This window comes from Oncorhynchus tshawytscha, linkage group LG01 (genome assembly GCF_018296145.1).
Source record: "Oncorhynchus tshawytscha isolate Ot180627B linkage group LG01, Otsh_v2.0, whole genome shotgun sequence".
Lineage (NCBI taxonomy): Eukaryota > Metazoa > Chordata > Actinopteri > Salmoniformes > Salmonidae > Oncorhynchus > Oncorhynchus tshawytscha.
In genome coordinates, this window is record NC_056429.1 from 11138429 (window position 1) to 11157407 (window position 18979).

At 43.0% G+C, this 18979-nt stretch overlaps 2 protein-coding genes across 3 annotated transcripts in view; one reads left to right on the plus strand and one right to left on the minus strand.

Moving 5' to 3' along the window:
- The window catches only part of slc15a5 (solute carrier family 15 member 5), a 31011-nt gene extending 12236 nt beyond the window's left edge, over positions 1–18775 (minus strand). The window contains exons 1-2 of the mRNA XM_024376113.2: positions 18367–18775; positions 14578–14800 (exon numbers count right to left, since the gene is read on the minus strand). Coding sequence (XP_024231881.1) covers positions 14578–14800; positions 18367–18775 — 632 coding nt within the window. The remainder of the gene's footprint in view (positions 1–14577; positions 14801–18366) is intronic.
- LOC112215835 (E3 ubiquitin/ISG15 ligase TRIM25) lies at positions 1700–14445 on the plus strand. Of its 2 annotated transcripts, XM_042330744.1 has the most exons (7): positions 1700–1793; positions 2030–2551; positions 3805–3900; positions 4028–4273; positions 4367–4520; positions 5459–5518; positions 13551–14445. In XM_042330744.1, the coding sequence occupies exons 1-7, from the start codon at positions 1740–1742 to the stop codon at positions 14081–14083; spliced, it is 1665 nt and encodes a 554-aa protein (XP_042186678.1). In that variant the 5' UTR covers positions 1700–1739; the 3' UTR covers positions 14084–14445. The 2 variants fall into 2 exon arrangements, with proteins under 2 accessions (XP_042186678.1, XP_042186643.1); XM_042330709.1 differs by lacking the exon at positions 1700–1793 and having other exon boundaries at positions 1904–2551.
- Positions 18776–18979: the final 204 nt, after the last annotated feature.

Here is an 18979-nt window from a genome sequence, read left to right on the forward strand (position 1 = left end):
AACCAAGATTTGGACCACACACCCACTCCACTGAATAACAGGCTAGTGATTGCTTTGCAATGCTTGCAGTTAGCCACTGACTCCTTCCAAACCACTCACTGTTGAATTTGCGATTTCCATCTTGTTGTGTAATGTTTATGTCCAATGGTCGGTGAGCACAGATACGTTTTTCTCTACATTATTTCTCTTCATATGACAAAGATTAAAAAGGATTTGCCAGTAGTTTGTCGACTTGATTCATGATGATGACTGATAGCCTGCTAGCTAAGATTTTGAGCCTTCTTGGATGGGCACTTCTAATGTAACTCTATGGCAGCACCCGAAGGGCTTAAATTTTCGAGCTTGAAAATACAAATTACATTGGAGTGTAGTTCAGTGTTATTAAAATTACAATATACATATTTCAAATACATGTAACAGAAATACTGTGTGTGTGTGTGTGTGTGTGTGTGTGTGTGTGTGTGTGTGTGTGTGTGTGTGTGTGTGTGTGTGTGTGTGTGTGTGTGTGTGTGTCTGTCTGTCTGTGGTGTGTGTGGTGGGTGTGATGTGTGTCTGTGGTGTGTGTGTGATGTGTGTCTGTGGTGTGTGTGTTATGTGATGTGTGTGTTTGTTTGTGTGTGTGTGTGTGTGTTTGTTTGTTTGTTTGTGTGTTTGTGACCACCATGACTGCTAACACACCTACGTCCTCACCAGTCAAATCCATCAAGTGTGCTCGGGCTTCTGTGTTTGATTATTGAATAGCTAAATTGTTGAATGGCTCTAGGGTGCATTAGGTAATACTGTATATTTGTAACTAATTGACCTTATGTTTTCATATTTTCATTCATTTCTCTACTGAGACTCTTAGCAGGGTTGAATTACTCGTGCAATATTATAGAGACGTCTTTGTATTCCATGTGTGAATTTGAGAGCAGTTACATTTCCCCAGACCCAGTCCTCAGTGTTATACTGGACCAAGCAATTCAGTCTGTGATAAGAAAGGTTTCCATTGGGCTGAAACACCAACTCAGGATTTTTTAAAACATTTTTTGTGTATTTTCAAGCCGGTACAGCAATTCATTCCATGATAAGAAACCATTGCAGGGGCTGGCTTTCCCTGAAATGGGTTTTAGAAAATCAGGTGGAAACAAGCACTGTCATTATCTGGGCACAGGGGAACAAACCGAATATTCTAGTCACCCTGCATGTGCAGCAAAATCGACTTGGCAAAGCCAGAGCGACTTTCAATTGGTGCATTAGTATATCACCTTAAGATAGCCACGTGAGACAGCAACATATCACAATTGTATCAAGTATATTTATAAAAAAATGACATATACATTTACATTTAGTTAATTTAGCAGACACTCTTATCACACCATAGTTCTACCAGACTTCTGATACCATTGCAGGGTGAATGGGTTCACAAGATGTGAACCATGATAATAGAAGAGTATTTTATAGAAAAGTATTTTGAATTTTGAAAATACAAATTACAGTAGTGTAGTTCAGCCCAGCATAATTCAAATGACCTAAGTAATTAAAAAACGTATTTCAAATGTGTAACATAAACACTGGCATAAATATCTGCCTATTACCCAACACTGTTACATTTCCTTATCAAAGAAACCACAACCCCTGTAGATACAGAGTACACAGTCAAGTAGGAAGCTACTCCCTCTCCTCTGGTGTAGAGTTCCATGAAACAGAAAGTCATCTATGACACTGCCATTGCTTAACCTACGAGAGAGAGCACCAAAATGGCAGAGAATCAGGAACTGTTCTGTTGCTCCATCTGTCTGGATCTACTGAAGGATCCAGTTACTTTTCCCTTCAGACACAGCTGTATGCAACGTCATCTTCTTAGTTTGACTTCCATCCAAACCACATCCCTGTAGACACAGAGTTTCACAGCCCAGTAGGAAGCCACTCCCTCAATGAAACAGAAAATAATCTTTGACAAGCTGCTGCTCATCTTTCGGGTGAAAGCACTAAAATGGCTGACAATCAGGAACTGTTCTGTTGCTCCGTCTGTCTGGATCTACTGAAGGATCCGGTGACTACTGCCTGTGGACACAGTTACTGTATGGGCTGTATTAAAGAAAGCTGGGATCAGGATGATCTGAAAGGTGTCTACAGATGTCCGCAGTGCAGACAGACCTTCACTCCAAGGCCTACTCTGAAGAGAAACACTGTGCTGGCTGAAGTGTTGGAGAATTTGAAAATGGCAGATTTCCAAGGTACCACTCCTGCACACTGTTATGCTGAACCTGAAGATGTGGAGTGTGATGTCTGCACTAGGAAAAAACTCAAAGCTGTCAAGTCCTGTCTGGTGTGTCTGGCCTCTTACTGTGAGACTCATCTCCAGCCTCACTACTATGTGTCCCCACTAAAGAAGCATAAGCTTGTCAATGCAGTGACAGATCTACAGGAGAAGATTTGCCCAAACCATGACAAACTGCTGGAGGTTTACTGTCGTACCGATCAGCAGTGTATCTGTTTGCTGTGTGTGATGGATGAACATAAAGGCCATGATACAGTGTCAGCTGCAGCAGAGAGGACTGAGAAACAGGTACAATGCTGAATATTACTCTCCCATTATATGCACTATATTTGTTTACATAAAGAATTGCATCATTATTGGACGGATCAAACCACATGACATTAATGTCAACCGATCCAACAAAAAATGTAATCTATTAGCATGCCTTCAATGTAATATCCACCATTATAGAGTAGCAAGTGCAACATTACCCAGGCCAAAAACTAGAATCTATTAGCATGCCTTCAATGTAATATCCACCATTATAGAGTAGCAAGTGCAACATAACCCAGGCCAAAAACTAGAATCTATTAGCATGCCTTCAATGTAATATCCACCATTATAGAGTAGCAAGTGCAACATTACCCAGGCCAAAAACTAGAATCTATTAACATGCCTTCAATGTAATATCCACCATTATAGAGTAGCAAGTGCAACATTACCCAGGCCAAAAACTAGAATCTATTAGCATGCCTTCAATGTAATATCCACCATTATAGAGTAGCAAGTGCAACATAACCCAGGCCAAAAACTAGAATCTATTAGCATGTCTTCAATGTAATATCCACCATTATAGAGTAGCAAGTGCAACATAACCCAGGCAGGTTCATCTCTCACTAAAACATAAAGGGTGGGTTTCCCAGACACCAATTAAACCTAGTCCTGGACTAAAAACAAGCATTAAGTGGCAATATGTAACTTTTTGCGCAACCTGACCAAATTAACATAGAAATGCGAGTTATAGATCTGTCATTCTACTTGAAAGCAAGTCCAAGAAGCCGTATATATGTTCTATATGCGCTATTTCTATGCTTCCCGTTCTTAAATTATTTTACTTTCGTTTTTGTACACCAGCTTCAAACAGCTGAAACAACAATATTTTTGGTTATGGAAAATATATTTCCAGTGGTTTAGATGGTACAATGACTCTACACTCTACTTACACTCTACACTCTACTACACTCTCTACACTCTGTCACATAAACTGAAATTAGGCAAACTTTTAGAGTTTTAGCAACCAGGAAAAGGCTGAGCGATTTCTCCACAGTGCAACTTTAATAGAGAATCTCAATTTAAAATGCTGTCCAGGTTGAGGCTTGATCCGTGTCTGGGCAACCACCCCAACATGCTGTTCAGTCCGGGATTAGGCTTGATCTGTGTCTGGGAAACCACCCCAACATGTAGGCAACTTAGATAAGTATGCTGAACTCTCAAAGAGATTTCCTTTTGGTATGGCAGAGTTTCTACTAGTAAAGTATGTAATGTGATGTGTTTTTGAGCAGCAACAGTTGGGAGAAACACAGAAGGAAGGGAAGCAGGGAGCCCAGAGGAGAGAGAAGGAGGTGCAGGAGCTGAGACAGGCTGTAGATGCCATTAAGGTGAGTTTAAATCAAGGTTCAAATGATGTGGGTGTCAATGGTGCTGGGGCTGGGGCTCTGGGTTTGGGGAGCCAAGAGGAACAGAGGGTTGACAGTCCTTGTGAGAGCTGTTTTTCGGTCCTAACAGGAGTCTTCATGGGTAGCCGTGGATGACTTTGAGAGAATGTGTACCATGCACATCCTTTCATATATCCGCTCCATTGAGAGAAGGCGTTCTGAGGTGAAGGAGCAGATCAGAGCCCAGGAGAAGGCTGGAGTGAGTCAGGCTGAAGGACTCCTGGAGCAACTGGAGCAGGAGGTTGCTGGTTTCAAGAGGAGAGATTCTGAGCTGGAGCAGCTCTCACACACAGAGGATCACATCCATTTCCTCCAGGTGACCTTACTCTCTGTCTTAGACAATGTTGTCAGTGAATTGTGTTTGAGCTCCAGAAGTCTTTGACTCAATTCATTCTGAATTTATTTTCAGAGTATCGATTCTCTCTGTGACCCTCCTGGACCAAAGGCATTTCCTAGCAGTTTGGAAGCAGTGAAGAAATTTGTCTCTGAACAGAAAGAGAGAATGGAAAATACATGCAAGGAGGAAACCGACAAGATGTTGAATTGTCTCGAAAAAAATATGTGTATGGCTAATAGAATCTTATCTACACTGAACCAAAATATAAACGCAACATGTGTTGATCCCATGTTTCACGAGCTAAAATATAAGATCCCAGAAACATTCCATATTCAAAAATAGAGTATTTATCTCAAATGTTGTGCAAAACTTTGTTTACATCCCTGTTAGTGAGCATTTCTCATTTTCCAAGATAATCCATCCAACTGACAGGTGTGGCATATCAAGAAGCTGATTAAACAGCATGATCATTATACAGGTGCACCTTGTGCTGGGGACAATAAAAGGCCACTCTAAAATGTGCAGTTTTGTCACAACACAATGCCACAGATGTCTCAAGTTTGGAGGGAGTGTGTAATTGGCATACTGACTACAGGAATGTCCACCAGAACTGTTGCCAGAGAATTGAATGTTCATTTCTCAACCATAAGCTACCTCCAACAGCGTTTTAGAGAATTTGGCAGTACATCCAACCAGCCCCACAACCTCAGACCACATGTATGGCATTGTGTGGCCAGGCGGTTTTCTGATGTCAACGTTGTGAACAGAGTGCCCCATGGTGGCGGTGGTGTTATGGTATGGGCAGGCATAAACTACGGACAATGAACACAATTGCATTTTATCAATGGCAATTTGAATGCACAGAAATACCATGTCTGTGAACAACATATGCAATATATCTGTAATTCCAAGTCATGTGAAATACATAGAATAGGGCCTAATGAATGTATTTCAATGTATTTATATTTTGGTTCAGTATAATTTATACATATAGCATGTCAAGTGAAAAATCATAAAATCATTATTAAGGTGGTTGAATTGCAGTGAGAAGTAATACATAATGGTTGAACCTTCTCTTGGTACGTTTCTGGTTAAAGTAATAAGAGTTTTGTAATTCTCAGGGAAAAGTTTTGTGAATGACTCTAACTCTACCTGTCTTCACAGTGACAAAACCATCTTCATCACCTGTGCAAGAGTACAGTACGAGAAGTGGATTTCTGAAAGGTGAGTAATAATTATTTTTGCCTCTGGCGCTCTTCTTCTTCTTTGGTATAATGGTGTTCCACAACAATTACATGTGCATTCCACCACCTACTGTGCGGATGGATAATAAACCTCCCAAAAATGAAATATTGAGGGACTCATTCAAGGGTTTTTCTTTAATTTTACAATTTTCTTGCACACTCTTTTCATTCTCTCAACCAGCTTCATGAGGTAGTCACCTGCTATGCATTTCATTTAAAACATGTGTCTTGTTAAATGTTCATTTGTGGAATGTATTAATGCATTTGAGCCAATCAGTTGTGTTGTGACAATGTAGGGGTGGTATACAGAAGATAGCCCTATTTGACAAAAGACCAAGTGCATATTATGGCAAGAACAGCTCAAATAAGCAAAAAAACGACAGTCCATCATTACCTTAAGGCATGAAGGTCAGTCAATCAAGTGCAGTCAACAAAATAACAAACGCTATGATGAAACTGGCTCTCGTGAGGACCGCCATAGGAAAGGAAGACCCAGAGCTACCTCTGGTGCAGAGGATAAGTTCATTAGAGTGCTTCACAGAGTTCAAGTAACAGACACATCTCAACATCAACTGTTCAGGGGAGACTGCGTGAAGCAGGCCTTCATGGTCGGAATCAAAAGGGGTTTGTTAGGCTGATTACAGTCCTCTCTACAAGATCTCAGTGCAGTTCATTGCAGCAAAGAAACCACAACTAAAGGACACCAATAAGAAGAAGAGACTTGCTTGGGCCAAGAAACACGAGCAATGGACATTAGACCGGTGGAAATCTGTTCTTTGGTCTGATGAGTCGGTTCCGACCTAGAATATGTGGACAACTATAAATACCTAGGTGTCTGGTTAGACTGTAAACACTCCTTCCAGACTCATATTAAACATTTCCAATCCAAAATCAAATCTAGAATCGGCTTTCTATTTCTCAACAAAGCCTCCTTCATTCACGCCGCCAAACTTACCCTAGTAAAACTGACTATCCTACCGATCCTCGACTTCGGTGATGTCATCTACAAAATAGCTTCCAATACTCTACTAGGCAAACTGGTTGCAGTATATCACAGTGCCATCCGTTTTGTTCCCAAATCACCTTATACCACCCACCACTGCGACCTGTATGCTCTAGTCGGCTGGCTCTCGCTACATATTCGTCGCCAGACGCACTGGCTCCAGGTCATCTATAAGTCTATGCTAGGCAAAGCTCCGCCTTATCTCAGTTCACTGGTCACGATAACAACACCCACCCGTAGCACGCGTTCCAGCAGGTATATCTCACTGATCATCCCCAAAGCCGACACCTCATTTGGCCGCCTTTCCTTCCAGTTCTCTGCTGCCAGTGACTGGAACGAATTGCAAAAATCGCTGAAGTTGAAGACTTTTATTTCCCTCACCAACTTTAAACATCAGCTATCTGAGCAGCTAACCGATCACTGCAGCTCTACATAGTCCATCTGTAAATAGCCCACCCAATCTACCTACCTCATCCCCATACTGTTTTTATTTACTTTTCTGCTCTTTTGCACACCAGTATCTCTACTTGCACATCATCATCTGCTCATTTATCACTCCAGTGTTAATCTGCTAAATTGTAATTATTCGCTCCTATGGGCTATTTTTTGCCTAACTCCTCATGCCTTTTGCACACACTGTATATAGACTTTCTTTTTTTCCTACTGTGTCATTGACTTGTTTATTGTGTTATTGGCTTGTTTATTGTTTATTCCATGTGTAACTCTGTGTTGTTGTCTGTGTCACACTGCTTTGCTTTATCTTGGCCAGGTCGCAGTTGTAAATGAGAACTTGTTCTCAACTAGCCTACCTGGTTAAATAAAAGGTGAAATAAAATGTAAAAAGTCAAAATGTGAGATATTTGGTTCCAACCGCCATGTCTGTGAGACACAGAGTAGGTGAACGGATGATCTCTACATGTGTGGTTCCCACAGTGAAGGATGGAGGAGGAGGTGTGATGGTGCTTTGCTGGTGCTTTGCTGTCAGTGATTTATTTCGAATTCAAGGCATACTTGACCAGCATGGCTACCACAGCATTCTGCAGCGATACGCCATCCCATCTGGTTTGCGCTTAGTGGGACTATAATTTGTCTTCAAAAGGACAATGACCCAGCACACCTCCAGGCTGTGTAAGGGCTATTTAACTTCTTTGGGCTAGGGGGCAGTATTTTGAAATTTGGATGACAAACTTCAAAATACTGTGCAAACGTGCAAACGTGCAAACGTGCAAACGTGCCAAAGTAAACTGCCTGTTACTCAGGTCCAGAAGCTAGGATATGCATATAATTGGTAGCATTGGATAGACAAGACGCTGAAGTTTCTACAACTGTTAAAGAATTGTCTGTGGGTATAACAGAACTGATTTGGCAGGCGAAACCTAGAGGACAATACATCCAGGATTTTTTTTTTGTGAGGTCATTGGACTTTTCAATGCTTCTCTATGGGAAAGTCTAATAATTAGGACCCAATATGCAGTTCCTGTGGCTTCCACTAGATGTCAACAGTATTTAGAAATTGTTTCATGCTTGTTTTTTAAAAATTAAGAAGTAGTCGTATTCTTTCGAAGTGTCAGTCAGAAGGACTCTAATCTTTTGGTGCGTGTGAATGAGTGCGCGCCTCTCGTACTTTTTCTCCGGAATTGAACACAGTTTATTCCGTCTTAAATTTGATTGATTATTTACATATTAGGGTACCTGAGGTTGGATTAGAAACGTTGTTTGAATTGTTAAGACGAAGTTTACAGGTGACGTTTTAGATTCCTTTGAAGGCATGTTGGGCGAGTTGGAACAGATGGATTTCTGAATCAAACGCACCAAATAAACAGACATTTTTGGGATATAAAGAAGGACTTTATCGAACAAAAAGACCATTCATTGTGTAACTGGGACCCTTTGGATTGCAAAAAGATGAAGATCTTCAAAGGTAAGTGATGTATTTTATCGCTATTTCTGACTTTCATGACGCATCTGACTGGTTGGAATATGGTACTTAATATATATTCAAACTATCAATAACTAAAATGCAATTACACTAAATCAGCATGCTTTTCTAACAACATTCTAATCAGGTCCCTACACAGGCTCAGAAGGACATTTCCTGGCGACAGTACTCCTTGCAGTGCTTCTGCCATGAAGTCTTGGAGGCCCCAAAAAACTTCTCGGCTGCAGATACAATGATGTCCAGCTTCTTGGACACTTATGCAGTATAATTAATAACTGTGGCTATAAATGCTACAAAATCCAATAAGTGTATCAAGATCACTTGATTGACATATAACATTTGCAACTGGTTCAGCACTGTGGCCTCTTTTGAACCTCTATGGGATTGGTGTTGTCGCTAACGTGGTTGAGCTAATGTGCGCTAATGTGACTAGCATGACATTGTAATTAACAAGAACATTTCCCAGGACATAGAAATGTCTTATATGGTCAGAAAACGTACATTCTTGTTAATCTAACTGCACTGTCCAATTTACAGTAGCTATTACAGTGAAATAATACCATACTATTGTTTGAGGAGTGTTATCAAATCAAATCAAATCAAATCAAATGTTATTTGTCACATACACATGGTTAGCAGATGTTAATGCGAGTGTAGCGAAATGCTTGTGCTTCTAGTTCCGACAATGCAGTAATAACGAGCAAGTAATCTAACTAACAATTCCAAAAAAACTACTGTCTTATACACAGTGTAAGGGGATAAAGAATATGTACATAAGGATATATGAATGAGTGATGGTACAGAGCAGCATAGGCAAGATACAGTAGATGATATTGAGTACAGTATATACATATGAGATAAGTATGTAAACCAAGTGGCATAGTTAAAGTGGCTAGTGATACATGTATTACATAAGGATGCAGTCGATGATATAGAGTACAGTATCAACGTATGCATATGAGATGAACAATGTAGGGTAAGTAACATTATATAAGGTAGCATTGTTTAAAGTGGCTAGTGATATATTTACATCATTTCCCATCAATTCCCATGATTAAAGTGGCTGGAGTAGAGTCAGTGTCATTGACAGTGTGTTGGCAGTAGCCACTCAATGTTAGTGGTGGCTGTTCAACAGTCTGATGGCCTTGAGATAGAAGCTGTTTTTCAGTCTTTCGGTCCCAGCTTTGATGCACCTGTACTGACCTCGCCTTCTGGATGACAGCGGGGTGAACAGGCAGTGGCTCGGGTGGTTGATGTCCTTGATGATCTTTATGGCCTTCCTGTAGCATCGGGTGGTGTAGGTGTCCTGGAGGGCAGGTAGTTTGCCCCCGGTGATGCGTTGTGCAGACCTCACTACCCTCTGGAGAGCCTTACGGTTGAGGGCGGTGCAGTTGCCATACCAGGCGGTGATACAGCCCGCCAGGATGCTCTCGATTGTGCATCTGTAGAAGTTTGTGAGTGCTTTTGGTGACAAGCCGAATTTCTTCAGCCTCCTGAGGTTGAAGAGGCGCTGCTGCGCCTTCCTCACGATGCTGTCTGTGTGAGTGGACCAATTCAGTTTGTCTGTGATGTGTATGCCGAGGAACTTAAAACTTGCTACCCTCTCCACTACTGTTCCATCGATGTGGATGGGGGTGTTCCCTCTGCTGTTTCCTGAAGTCCACAATCATCTCCTTAGTTTTGTTGACGTTGAGTGTGAGGTTATTTTCCTGACACCACACTCCGAGGGCCCTCACCTCCTCCCTATAGGCCGTCTCGTCGTTGTTGGTAATCAAGCCTACCACTGTTGTGTCGTCCGCAAACTTGATGATTGAGTTGGAGGCGTGCATGGCCACGCAGTCGTGGGTGAACAGGGAGTACAGGAGAGGGCTCAGAACGCACCCTGGTGGGGCCCCAGTGTTGAGGATCTGCGGGGAGGAGATGTTGTTGCCTACCCTCACCACCTGGGGGCGGCCCGTCAGGAAGTCCAGTACCCAGTTGCACAGGGCGGGGTCGAGACCCAGGGTCTCGAGCTTGATGACGAGCTTGGAGGGTACTATGGTGTTAAATGCCGAGCTGTAGTCGATGAACAGCATTCTCACATAGGTATTCCTCTTGTCCAGATGGGTTAGGGCAGTGTGCAGTGTGGTTGAGATTGCATCGTCTGTGGACCTATTTGGGCGGTAAGCAAATTGGAGTGGGTCAAGGGTGTCAGGTAGGGTGGAGGTGATATGGTCCTTGACTAGTCTCTCAAAGCACTTCATGATGACGGATGTGAGTGCTACGGGCGGTAGTCGTTTAGCTCAGTTACCTTAGCTTTCTTGGGAACAGGAACAATGGTGGCCCTCTTGAAGCATGTGGGAACAGCAGACTGGTATAGGGATTGATTGAATATGTCCGTAAACACACCGGCCAGCTGGTCTGCGCATGCTCTGAGGGCGCGGCTGGGGATGCCGTCTGGGCCTGCAGCCTTGCGAGGGTTAACACGTTTAAATGTCTTACTCACTTCGGCTGCAGTGAAGGAGAGACCGCATGTTTCCGTTGCAGGCCGTGTCAGTGGCACTGTATTGTCCTCAAAGCGGGCAAAAAGTTATTTAGTCTGCCTGGGAGCAAGACATCCTGGTCCGTGACTGGGCTGGGTTTCTTCCTGTAGTCCGTGATTGACTGTAGACCCTGCCACATGCCTCTTGTGTCTGAGCTGTTGAATTGAGATTCTACTTTGTCTCTGTACTGGCGCTTAGCTTGTTTGATAGCCTTGCGGAGGGAATAGCTGCACTGTTTGTATTCAGTCATGTTACCAGACACCTTGCCCTGATTAAAAGCAGTGGTTCGTGCCTTCAGTTTCACACGAATGCTGCCATCAATCCACGGTTTCTGGTTAGGGAATGTTTTAATCGTTGCTATGGGAACGACATCTTCAACGCACGTTCTAATGAACTCGCACACCGAATCAGCATATTCGTCAATGTTGTTGTCTGACGCAATACGAAACATCTCCCAGTCCACGTGATGGAAGCAGTCTTGGAGTGTGGAGTCAGTTTGGTCGGACCAGCGTTGGACAGACCTCAGCGTGGGAGCTTCTTGTTTTAGTTTCTGTCTGTAGGCAGGGATCAACAAAATGGAGTCGTGGTCAGCTTTTCCGAAAGGGGGCGGGGCAGGGCCTTATATGCGTCGCGGAAGTTAGAGTAACAATGATCCAGGGTCTTTCCACCCCTGGTTGCGCAATCGATATGCTGATAAAATTTAGGGAGTCTTGTTTTCAGATTAGCCTTGTTAAAATCCCCAGCTACAATGAATGCAGCCTCCGGATAAATCGTTTCCAGTTTGCAGAGAGTTAAATAAAGTTCGTTCAGAGCCATCGATGTGTCTGCTTGGGGGATATATACGGCTGTGATTATAATCGAAGAGAATTCTCTTGGTAGATAATGCGGTCTACATTTGATTGTGAGGAATTCTAAATCAGGTGAACAGAAGGATTTGAGTTCCTGTATGTTTCTTTCATCACACCATGTCACGTTGGCCATAAGGCATACGCCCCCGCCCGTCTTCTTACCAGAAAGATGTTTGTTTCTGTCGGCGCGATGCGTGGAGAAACCCGCTGGCTGCACCGCTTCGGATAGCGTCTCTCCAGTTAGCCATGTTTCCGTGAAGCAGAGAACGTTACAGTCTCTGATGTCCCTCTGGAATGCTACCCTTGCTCGGATTTCATCAACCTTGTTGTCAAGAGACTGGACATTGGCAAGAAGAATGCTAGGGAGTGGTGCACGATGTGCCCGTCTCCGGAGTCTGACCAGAAGACCGCTTCGTTTCCCTCTTTTTCTGAGTCGTTTTTTTTTTTTTTTTTTTTGGTCGCTGCATGTGATCCACTCCGTTACACTGGTTGTAAGGCAGAACACAGGATCCGCATCGCGAAAAACATATTCTTGGTCGTACTGATGGTGAGTTGACGCTGATCTTATATTCAGTAGTTCTTCTCGGCTGTAGGTAATGAAACCTAAGATGACCTGGGGTACTAGTGTAAGAAATAACACGTAAAAAAACAAAAAACTGCATAGTTTCCTAGGAACGCGAAGCGAGGCGGCCATCTCTGTCGGCGCCGGAAGCTACATGTTACACAATTATGTAATTGAAAATGTATCAAACCAATTAGGCACATTTGGGCAAACTTGATACAACATTTTGAACAGTAATGCAATGGTTCACTGGATTAGTCTAAAGCTTTGCACACACACTGCTGCCACCTAGTGGCCTAAATCTAAATTGTGCCTAGATTGCAATAATACATTGTGGCCTTTCTCTTAAACATACATGTTTTTTTCTTTGTATTATATTTTGCCAGGTCTAATGTGATATTCACCTACATTGCTTTCACATTTCCACAAACTTCAAAGTGTTTATTTTCAAATGGTATCAAGAATATGCATATCCTTGCTTCAGGTCCTGAGCTACAGGCAGTTAGATTTGGGTATGTAATTTTAGGCGAAAATTGAAAAAGAGGCTCTGACCCTTACATTTTTCGTAATTTAGCAGACACTCTCATCCAGAGCGACTTACAGGAGCAATTAGGGTTAAGTGTCTTGCTCAAGGGCACGTCATCAGAATTTTTCACCTAGTTGGCAGAGATTAGACATGATATCTACACCATACCACTCCTGGTTACTTTGACAGCATCCACTTTTCCCTGTGCCTTCTTCACCATCCTTGTGACTTCTAAAGGGTTTCCCAAATAAACATCATTATCCAAAAAACATACTCCAACAAGCAACGATTCATCAGAATCAATTTTTGCCCCTTTTTGTTCCATTCTTTGACTTCACTATTGTCCACACATCTTCAAACCCTTCTGCTTCCTCCATCTCTACCTCTCTCTCCGTAGCCTCTGTTCTTCTTAATCTCCAATCACCGCCTTGTTTCTCGATGCCCACAATATTGCTACGCACCCAATCTTTTTTCACTACCGCCTCGCTATCTCAACCTTCCCCTTTCTCTCTCTCTTTCGCACTCGCTTTGCCTCCTCCCATCTCACGCACGCACACACACACACACACACACACAGCACTGACCTAGTATGTTTTACGACCTCTTTTGCAGACTATCGTACCATAGAAGTGGATCCCAACACCGCATGTGCAACTCTCTCTCTGTCGAACAGAAACAAGGAGATAGCATGGAGTGACAAGGCCCCGGCCTATTCAGACCATCTAGACAGATTTACTTACTATCACCAGGCTCTGTGCAAAGTGGGTCTGTCTGAAACCTGCTACTGGGAGGTAGAGTGGAGTGGGGGCATCGTTGATGTGGCAGTCTCATACAGAGGGATCAGCAGGAAGGGTTGGGGCAATGACTGTTGTTTTGGACACAATGATCAGTCCTGGAGTCTGGTCTGCTCTCCCTCCAGTTGTTCATTCTGGCACAATAATAACAACAAGACCAACATTCCTGTCCCCCGCGCCTCCAGAGTAGGAGTGTACCTGGAACACAAGGCAGGTACTCTGTCCTTCTACAGCATCTCTAACACAATGGTCCTCCTCCACAGAGTCCAGACTATATTCACTGAGCCCCTCTATCCTGGGTTTGGAGTTGATTTAGGATCATCTCTAAAGATATGCCACCTGCCAGTATAACAATGCTCTAACAACACTCAAACCCCTCCTAACATGTTATGGTCCTGGTACACTAACCCTAGGCTTGCTCTACTGGCGTTTTACTCACTTTATTTTGGTTAAATATGCTGTGCCAGATCCTTTTGTAAAAAGCATTGCACTGTTTAAAAAGGAGTGCCAATATTTTGGTTAAGGGCTTGTAAGCATTTCATGGCGCATGTGACAAATACAATTGTATTTTTTATTTCGATTTTTGATTCCAGATATTGACCAATCAATTTCAGCTTGTCTATATTAGTAGATGGGCATGCACTCATGGCTTCATATGTGTTTTTGATTAATGTCAGATTAATCCAATTAAAGTAAGAATGGTATGACCTTGACTCTGTTTTTGATGACTTTTTTTTGTCCAATACAACAGGTTAAATGTGTATAGTACCGTTTAGTTACTGTTTCAAGGTATCACCTCCACACTGTTGAGCACATACACACCCCTCTATAATACAACAACCCACCAGTTGAAGAAGGAGAGTAGCTGGTGCTGGTCGTAGCCCTGTAGTTTGTATGGCCCCATGGGACAGAGGATGGCACGGATGCCCCCGATGCCCAGGGCAGCTGCAAGCAGGCCAGTGTAGAACAGGATGTGCTGCTCCCGGTGCTCCATCTGGTGAATCATGTTGTGCGTGTCGATGTAGAAGTCCTCGAACGGGAACGCCACCACTGGGAGCATGGCTGTGCCTGAGGGAGGACGGGGGAGTGGAATCAGAATTTCATTAGAGGGATTTTATTTGGATTGGGAAAATGTCAATAGTATGGGGCAAAGTAGGGATCTGAGAAGTAGAGAGCTCAGAGGTAATTCAGTCCTATTATAATTCAGTCAATTATTTAGAAGGGATGATCCATCAATTAATTGTATTTTATAAAGCCCTTTTCCCAACAGAAGTTGTCACAGAGTAAGACAAATGGTGGTAGAAGTGGGTACACATTTGAAAGTTCAGCCATGTACTGCATAACATGACAGAGTTGGTAAATACGGAAACAGAAGGAAGTTCAATTTAGAGTAAAAGATAAAGAAGTCTACGTTTTTTTGCATCATCTAAGATGCAAGTTTTTTGTACTAAGATGCTAGCTCCATGATTTTCAAATATCTCGATACGACCCGTCAGACTCAGATCAGTCAGTTTAAGAATAACATAATCAGTTATATTCCAGGAAGATGATGTACTTTGCCATCTGGACAAATTTAGTTACAATTTCAAACTGTCGGAAAATCAAAACTTGCTAAATCAAGGTAGATAATTGCTAACTAGCTAGTTGAGCTAGGCTAGTTGATCTGAACCACAAATCTATGACAAACAAAAGGCTACTACATGTACTGATAATTCATGTACTGCAATCAATGTGCCATTGTAAGTGGCATATTAGCTTTCAAGACTTAGACCTCAATACATAGCTAGCTAGATGATTTTGTCTACTTGGCGGCATTCATAATTCCCTTATGTTATGTGTTAAGTCTCATTGGATCTAACGTTATTGAGATGCTAGTCAGGTAGACTGAGGCTAGTTAGATAGGCTGTGTGGGGGTCATCCAGGACACAGAGATCACCCATTAGGTGTTGTGGTATAATAAACAGTGCTTTTTATAAGCAGGCATGGTCCTTAGAGATGTAGCTAGAGAGGGTGGACTCCCATGGTCAGTTGGCATAGGCCTGCACTGGGGCTCAACTGTAGTTACACCACTATCTCTAATATTCCAGAACTTATTTCCTCAGAACCTTGTAATTTTCAGTTGTCTAACTCTGACAACTGCTGTTGGAAAAAGGGCTTTATGAAATACATTTGATTGATAGATCTTCCCTTCTAAATAATTGACACATTAGGGCTGAATTACCTCTGAGTGCTCTACTTCTCAGATCCCCTACTTTGCCCCATACTATATTACTGTGTGTCGGGCTGCTACTCTGAGGTGAGACAGAACATTCAAATAATGAGTCATCATAAGTAATGGGGTTGGTTTGAGCTCAAATCCAGGGTCCAACTGCTAGCATTGAGCACATGCAATCCTCTGATGCATTTGTCACCCAAAGCACTCAGACCCATGTACATCTACAGTTGAAGTCAGAAGTTCACATACACTTTAGCCAAATACATTTAAACTCAGTTTTTCACAATTCTGGACATTTTATCCTAGTAAAAATTCCCTGTCTTAGGTCAGTTAGGATCACCACTTTATTTTAAGAATGTGAAATGTCAGAATAATACTAGAGAGAATGATTTATTTCAGTTTACATTATTTTCATCACATTCCCAGTGGGTCAGAAGTTTACATACACTCAATTAGTATTTGGTACCATTGCCTTTAAATTGTTGAACTTGGGTCAAATGTTTTGGGTAGCCTTCCACAAGCCTCCCACAAAAAGTTGGGTGAAATTTGGCCCATTCCTCCTGACAGAGCTGGTGTAACTGAGTCAGGTTTGTAGGGCTTCTTGCTCGCACACGCTTTTTCAGTTCTGCCCACAAATATTCTATAGGATTGAGGTCAGGGCTTTGTGATGCCACTCCAATACCTTGACTTTGTTGTCTTTAAGCCATTTTGCCACAACTTTGGAAGTATGTTTGGGCTCATTGTCCATTTGGAAGACCCATTTTCGACCAAGCTTTAACTTTCTGACATGTCTTGTGATGTTGCTTCAATACAGCCACATCATTTCCTACCTCATGATGCCATCCCAGTGCCTCACGGTTGGGATGGTGTTCTTCGGCTTACAAGCCTCCCCCTTTTTCCTCGAAACATAAAGAGGGTCATTATGGACAAACAGTTCTATTTTTGTTTCATCAGACCAGAGGACATTTCTCCAAAAGGTACGCTCTTTGTCCCCATGTGCAGTTGCACACCGTAGTCGGGCTTTTTATGGCGGTTTTGGAGCAGTGGCTTCTTCCTTGCTAAAAGGCCTTTCAGGTTACGTTGATGTAGGACTCATTTTACTGTGGATATATTGATTTGCACTTCTCACACCAAAGTACATTCATCTCTAGGAGACAGAACGTGTCTCCTTCCTGAGCGGTATGAAGGCTACGTGATCCCATGGTATTTATACTTGCGTACTATTGTTTGTACAGATGAACGTGGTACCTTCAGGCATTTGGAAATTGCTGCCAATGATGAGCCAGACTTGTGGAGGTCCACAATTTGTTTTCTGAGGTCTTGGCTAATTTCTTGTGATTTTCCCATGATGTCAAGCAAAGAGGCACTGAGTTTGAAGGTAGGCCTTCAATACATCCACAGGTACACCTCCAATTGACTGAAATTATGTCAATTAGCCTATCAGAAGCTTCTAAAGCCATGACATCCTTTTCTGGCATTTTCCAAGCTGTTTAAAGGCGCAGTCAACTTAGTGTATGTAAACTTCACACCCACTGGAATTGCGATACAGTGAATTATAAGTGAAATAATCTGTCTGTAAAAAATTGCTGGAAAAATTACTTGTGTCATGCACAAAGTAGATGTCCTAACTGACTTAAACTATAGTTTGTTAACAAGAAATTTGAGGGGTGGTTGAAAAACGAGTTTTAATGACTCAAACCTAAGTGTATCAACTGTACATGTATCTATGTCTCTAGACAAAGGGGGGGAAATTACGGCCCGCAGGCCGTTACCGGCCCATCGGGCACTTCAATCCGGCCGGCGAGGTTCTTTTTACTTAATAAAAATGTTTTGCCCTTTTTTCTCCCCAATTTCATGGTATCCAATTGGTAGTTACAGTGTTGTCCCATCACTTCAACTCCCGTATGGAGTCGGGCGAGGCGAAGGTCGAAACACGACCCAGCCAAGCCACACTGCTTCTCGACACAATGCCCGCTTAACCCTGAAGCCAGCTGCATCAGCGTGCATGCACCCGGCCCACGACAGGAGTCACTAGAGTGCAACGGGACAAGGAAATCTCAGCCTAACCCGGACAAATTGTGCACCGCCTCATGGGTCTCCCAGTCACAATGCAGTAAAATATAATGCAGTGCAGTCCACACATCCTCTCCTTCAATGCAAATGTCATGTAAACTCAGAACGTTAATCTCTCTCCCTCCACCGTGTAGTTTCTCTAAGAGACTATAATCCATAGAGATCATTCCGCATTAAGAGATAGATAAGGATTAGGCATTGAGAAAATAAAGCAGTAAAAATGATGTTCCATGAATTAAATCGGTTTGAACAATAAGTACTCCCTATACCAATATACAAGGATGAGTGTTCAACATCAATGTTCCACTCATCCCCCTCCCCTTGAAAACAAACAGGAGCACCTTACCAAAGAGATGGAGCAGAGTACACAAGTAGAGCACCTTGGTTCTCCCAAGGCAGGTATCAGCAAACCATCCCACCATCACAGGAGTGAGTGTACTGGCCCCCACAAAGCACAGGTTAATGGTAGCAGCCTGGTAGTGATCATAGCCCAGCTTCACCGTACAGAACAGGATCATGTTACACACAATCCCAAAGAAGGTGAACCTCTCAAACAGTTCCACCAGCAGGATGAAGATGATGACTTGGAGCTTTTTGCGTGTCTGCTGGGGACGGTTCTGGGGCAGCCCCCTGCTCGGGCACGAGGTCATGGAGGGCCGACACAGCTGGTGGTGCCCCCCTTCCATGGAGGGCCGACGCAACTGATGGTAGTTCCGCCCCTCTTCAGGCAGCCCTTGGAGGTCCACTGCCACCATACTGCCTGCCTGGTTATCTGGCTGCCTGGCTGGCTGAATGTGTCTAGAGAATATAACAACAGAGAGAGAACACTGGGACGGAGCGCCTTCCTTCTCAGAAGAGGAGTTACTGTAGAATCCAGGGCTGGAATTATACACCTTTCTGTGAGTGGGTCTGGAACCGGAATGGGGGTGTCAGTGATCAAAGTGTCCGCACTGGGTGCT

Bases quoted from the DNA above. Each gene is read 5' to 3' on its own strand.
- LOC112215835 (XM_042330744.1), top strand. From the start codon at position 1,740: ATGGCAGAGAATCAGGAACTGTTCTGTTGCTCCATCTGTCTGGATCTA. The intron at 4,274-4,366 runs GTGACCTTACTC...ATTTATTTTCAG, and splicing joins ATCACATCCATTTCCTCCAG to AGTATCGATTCTCTCTGTGA. The intron at 4,521-5,458 runs GTATGGCTAATA...CTGTCTTCACAG, and splicing joins TTGTCTCGAAAAAAATATGT to TGACAAAACCATCTTCATCA.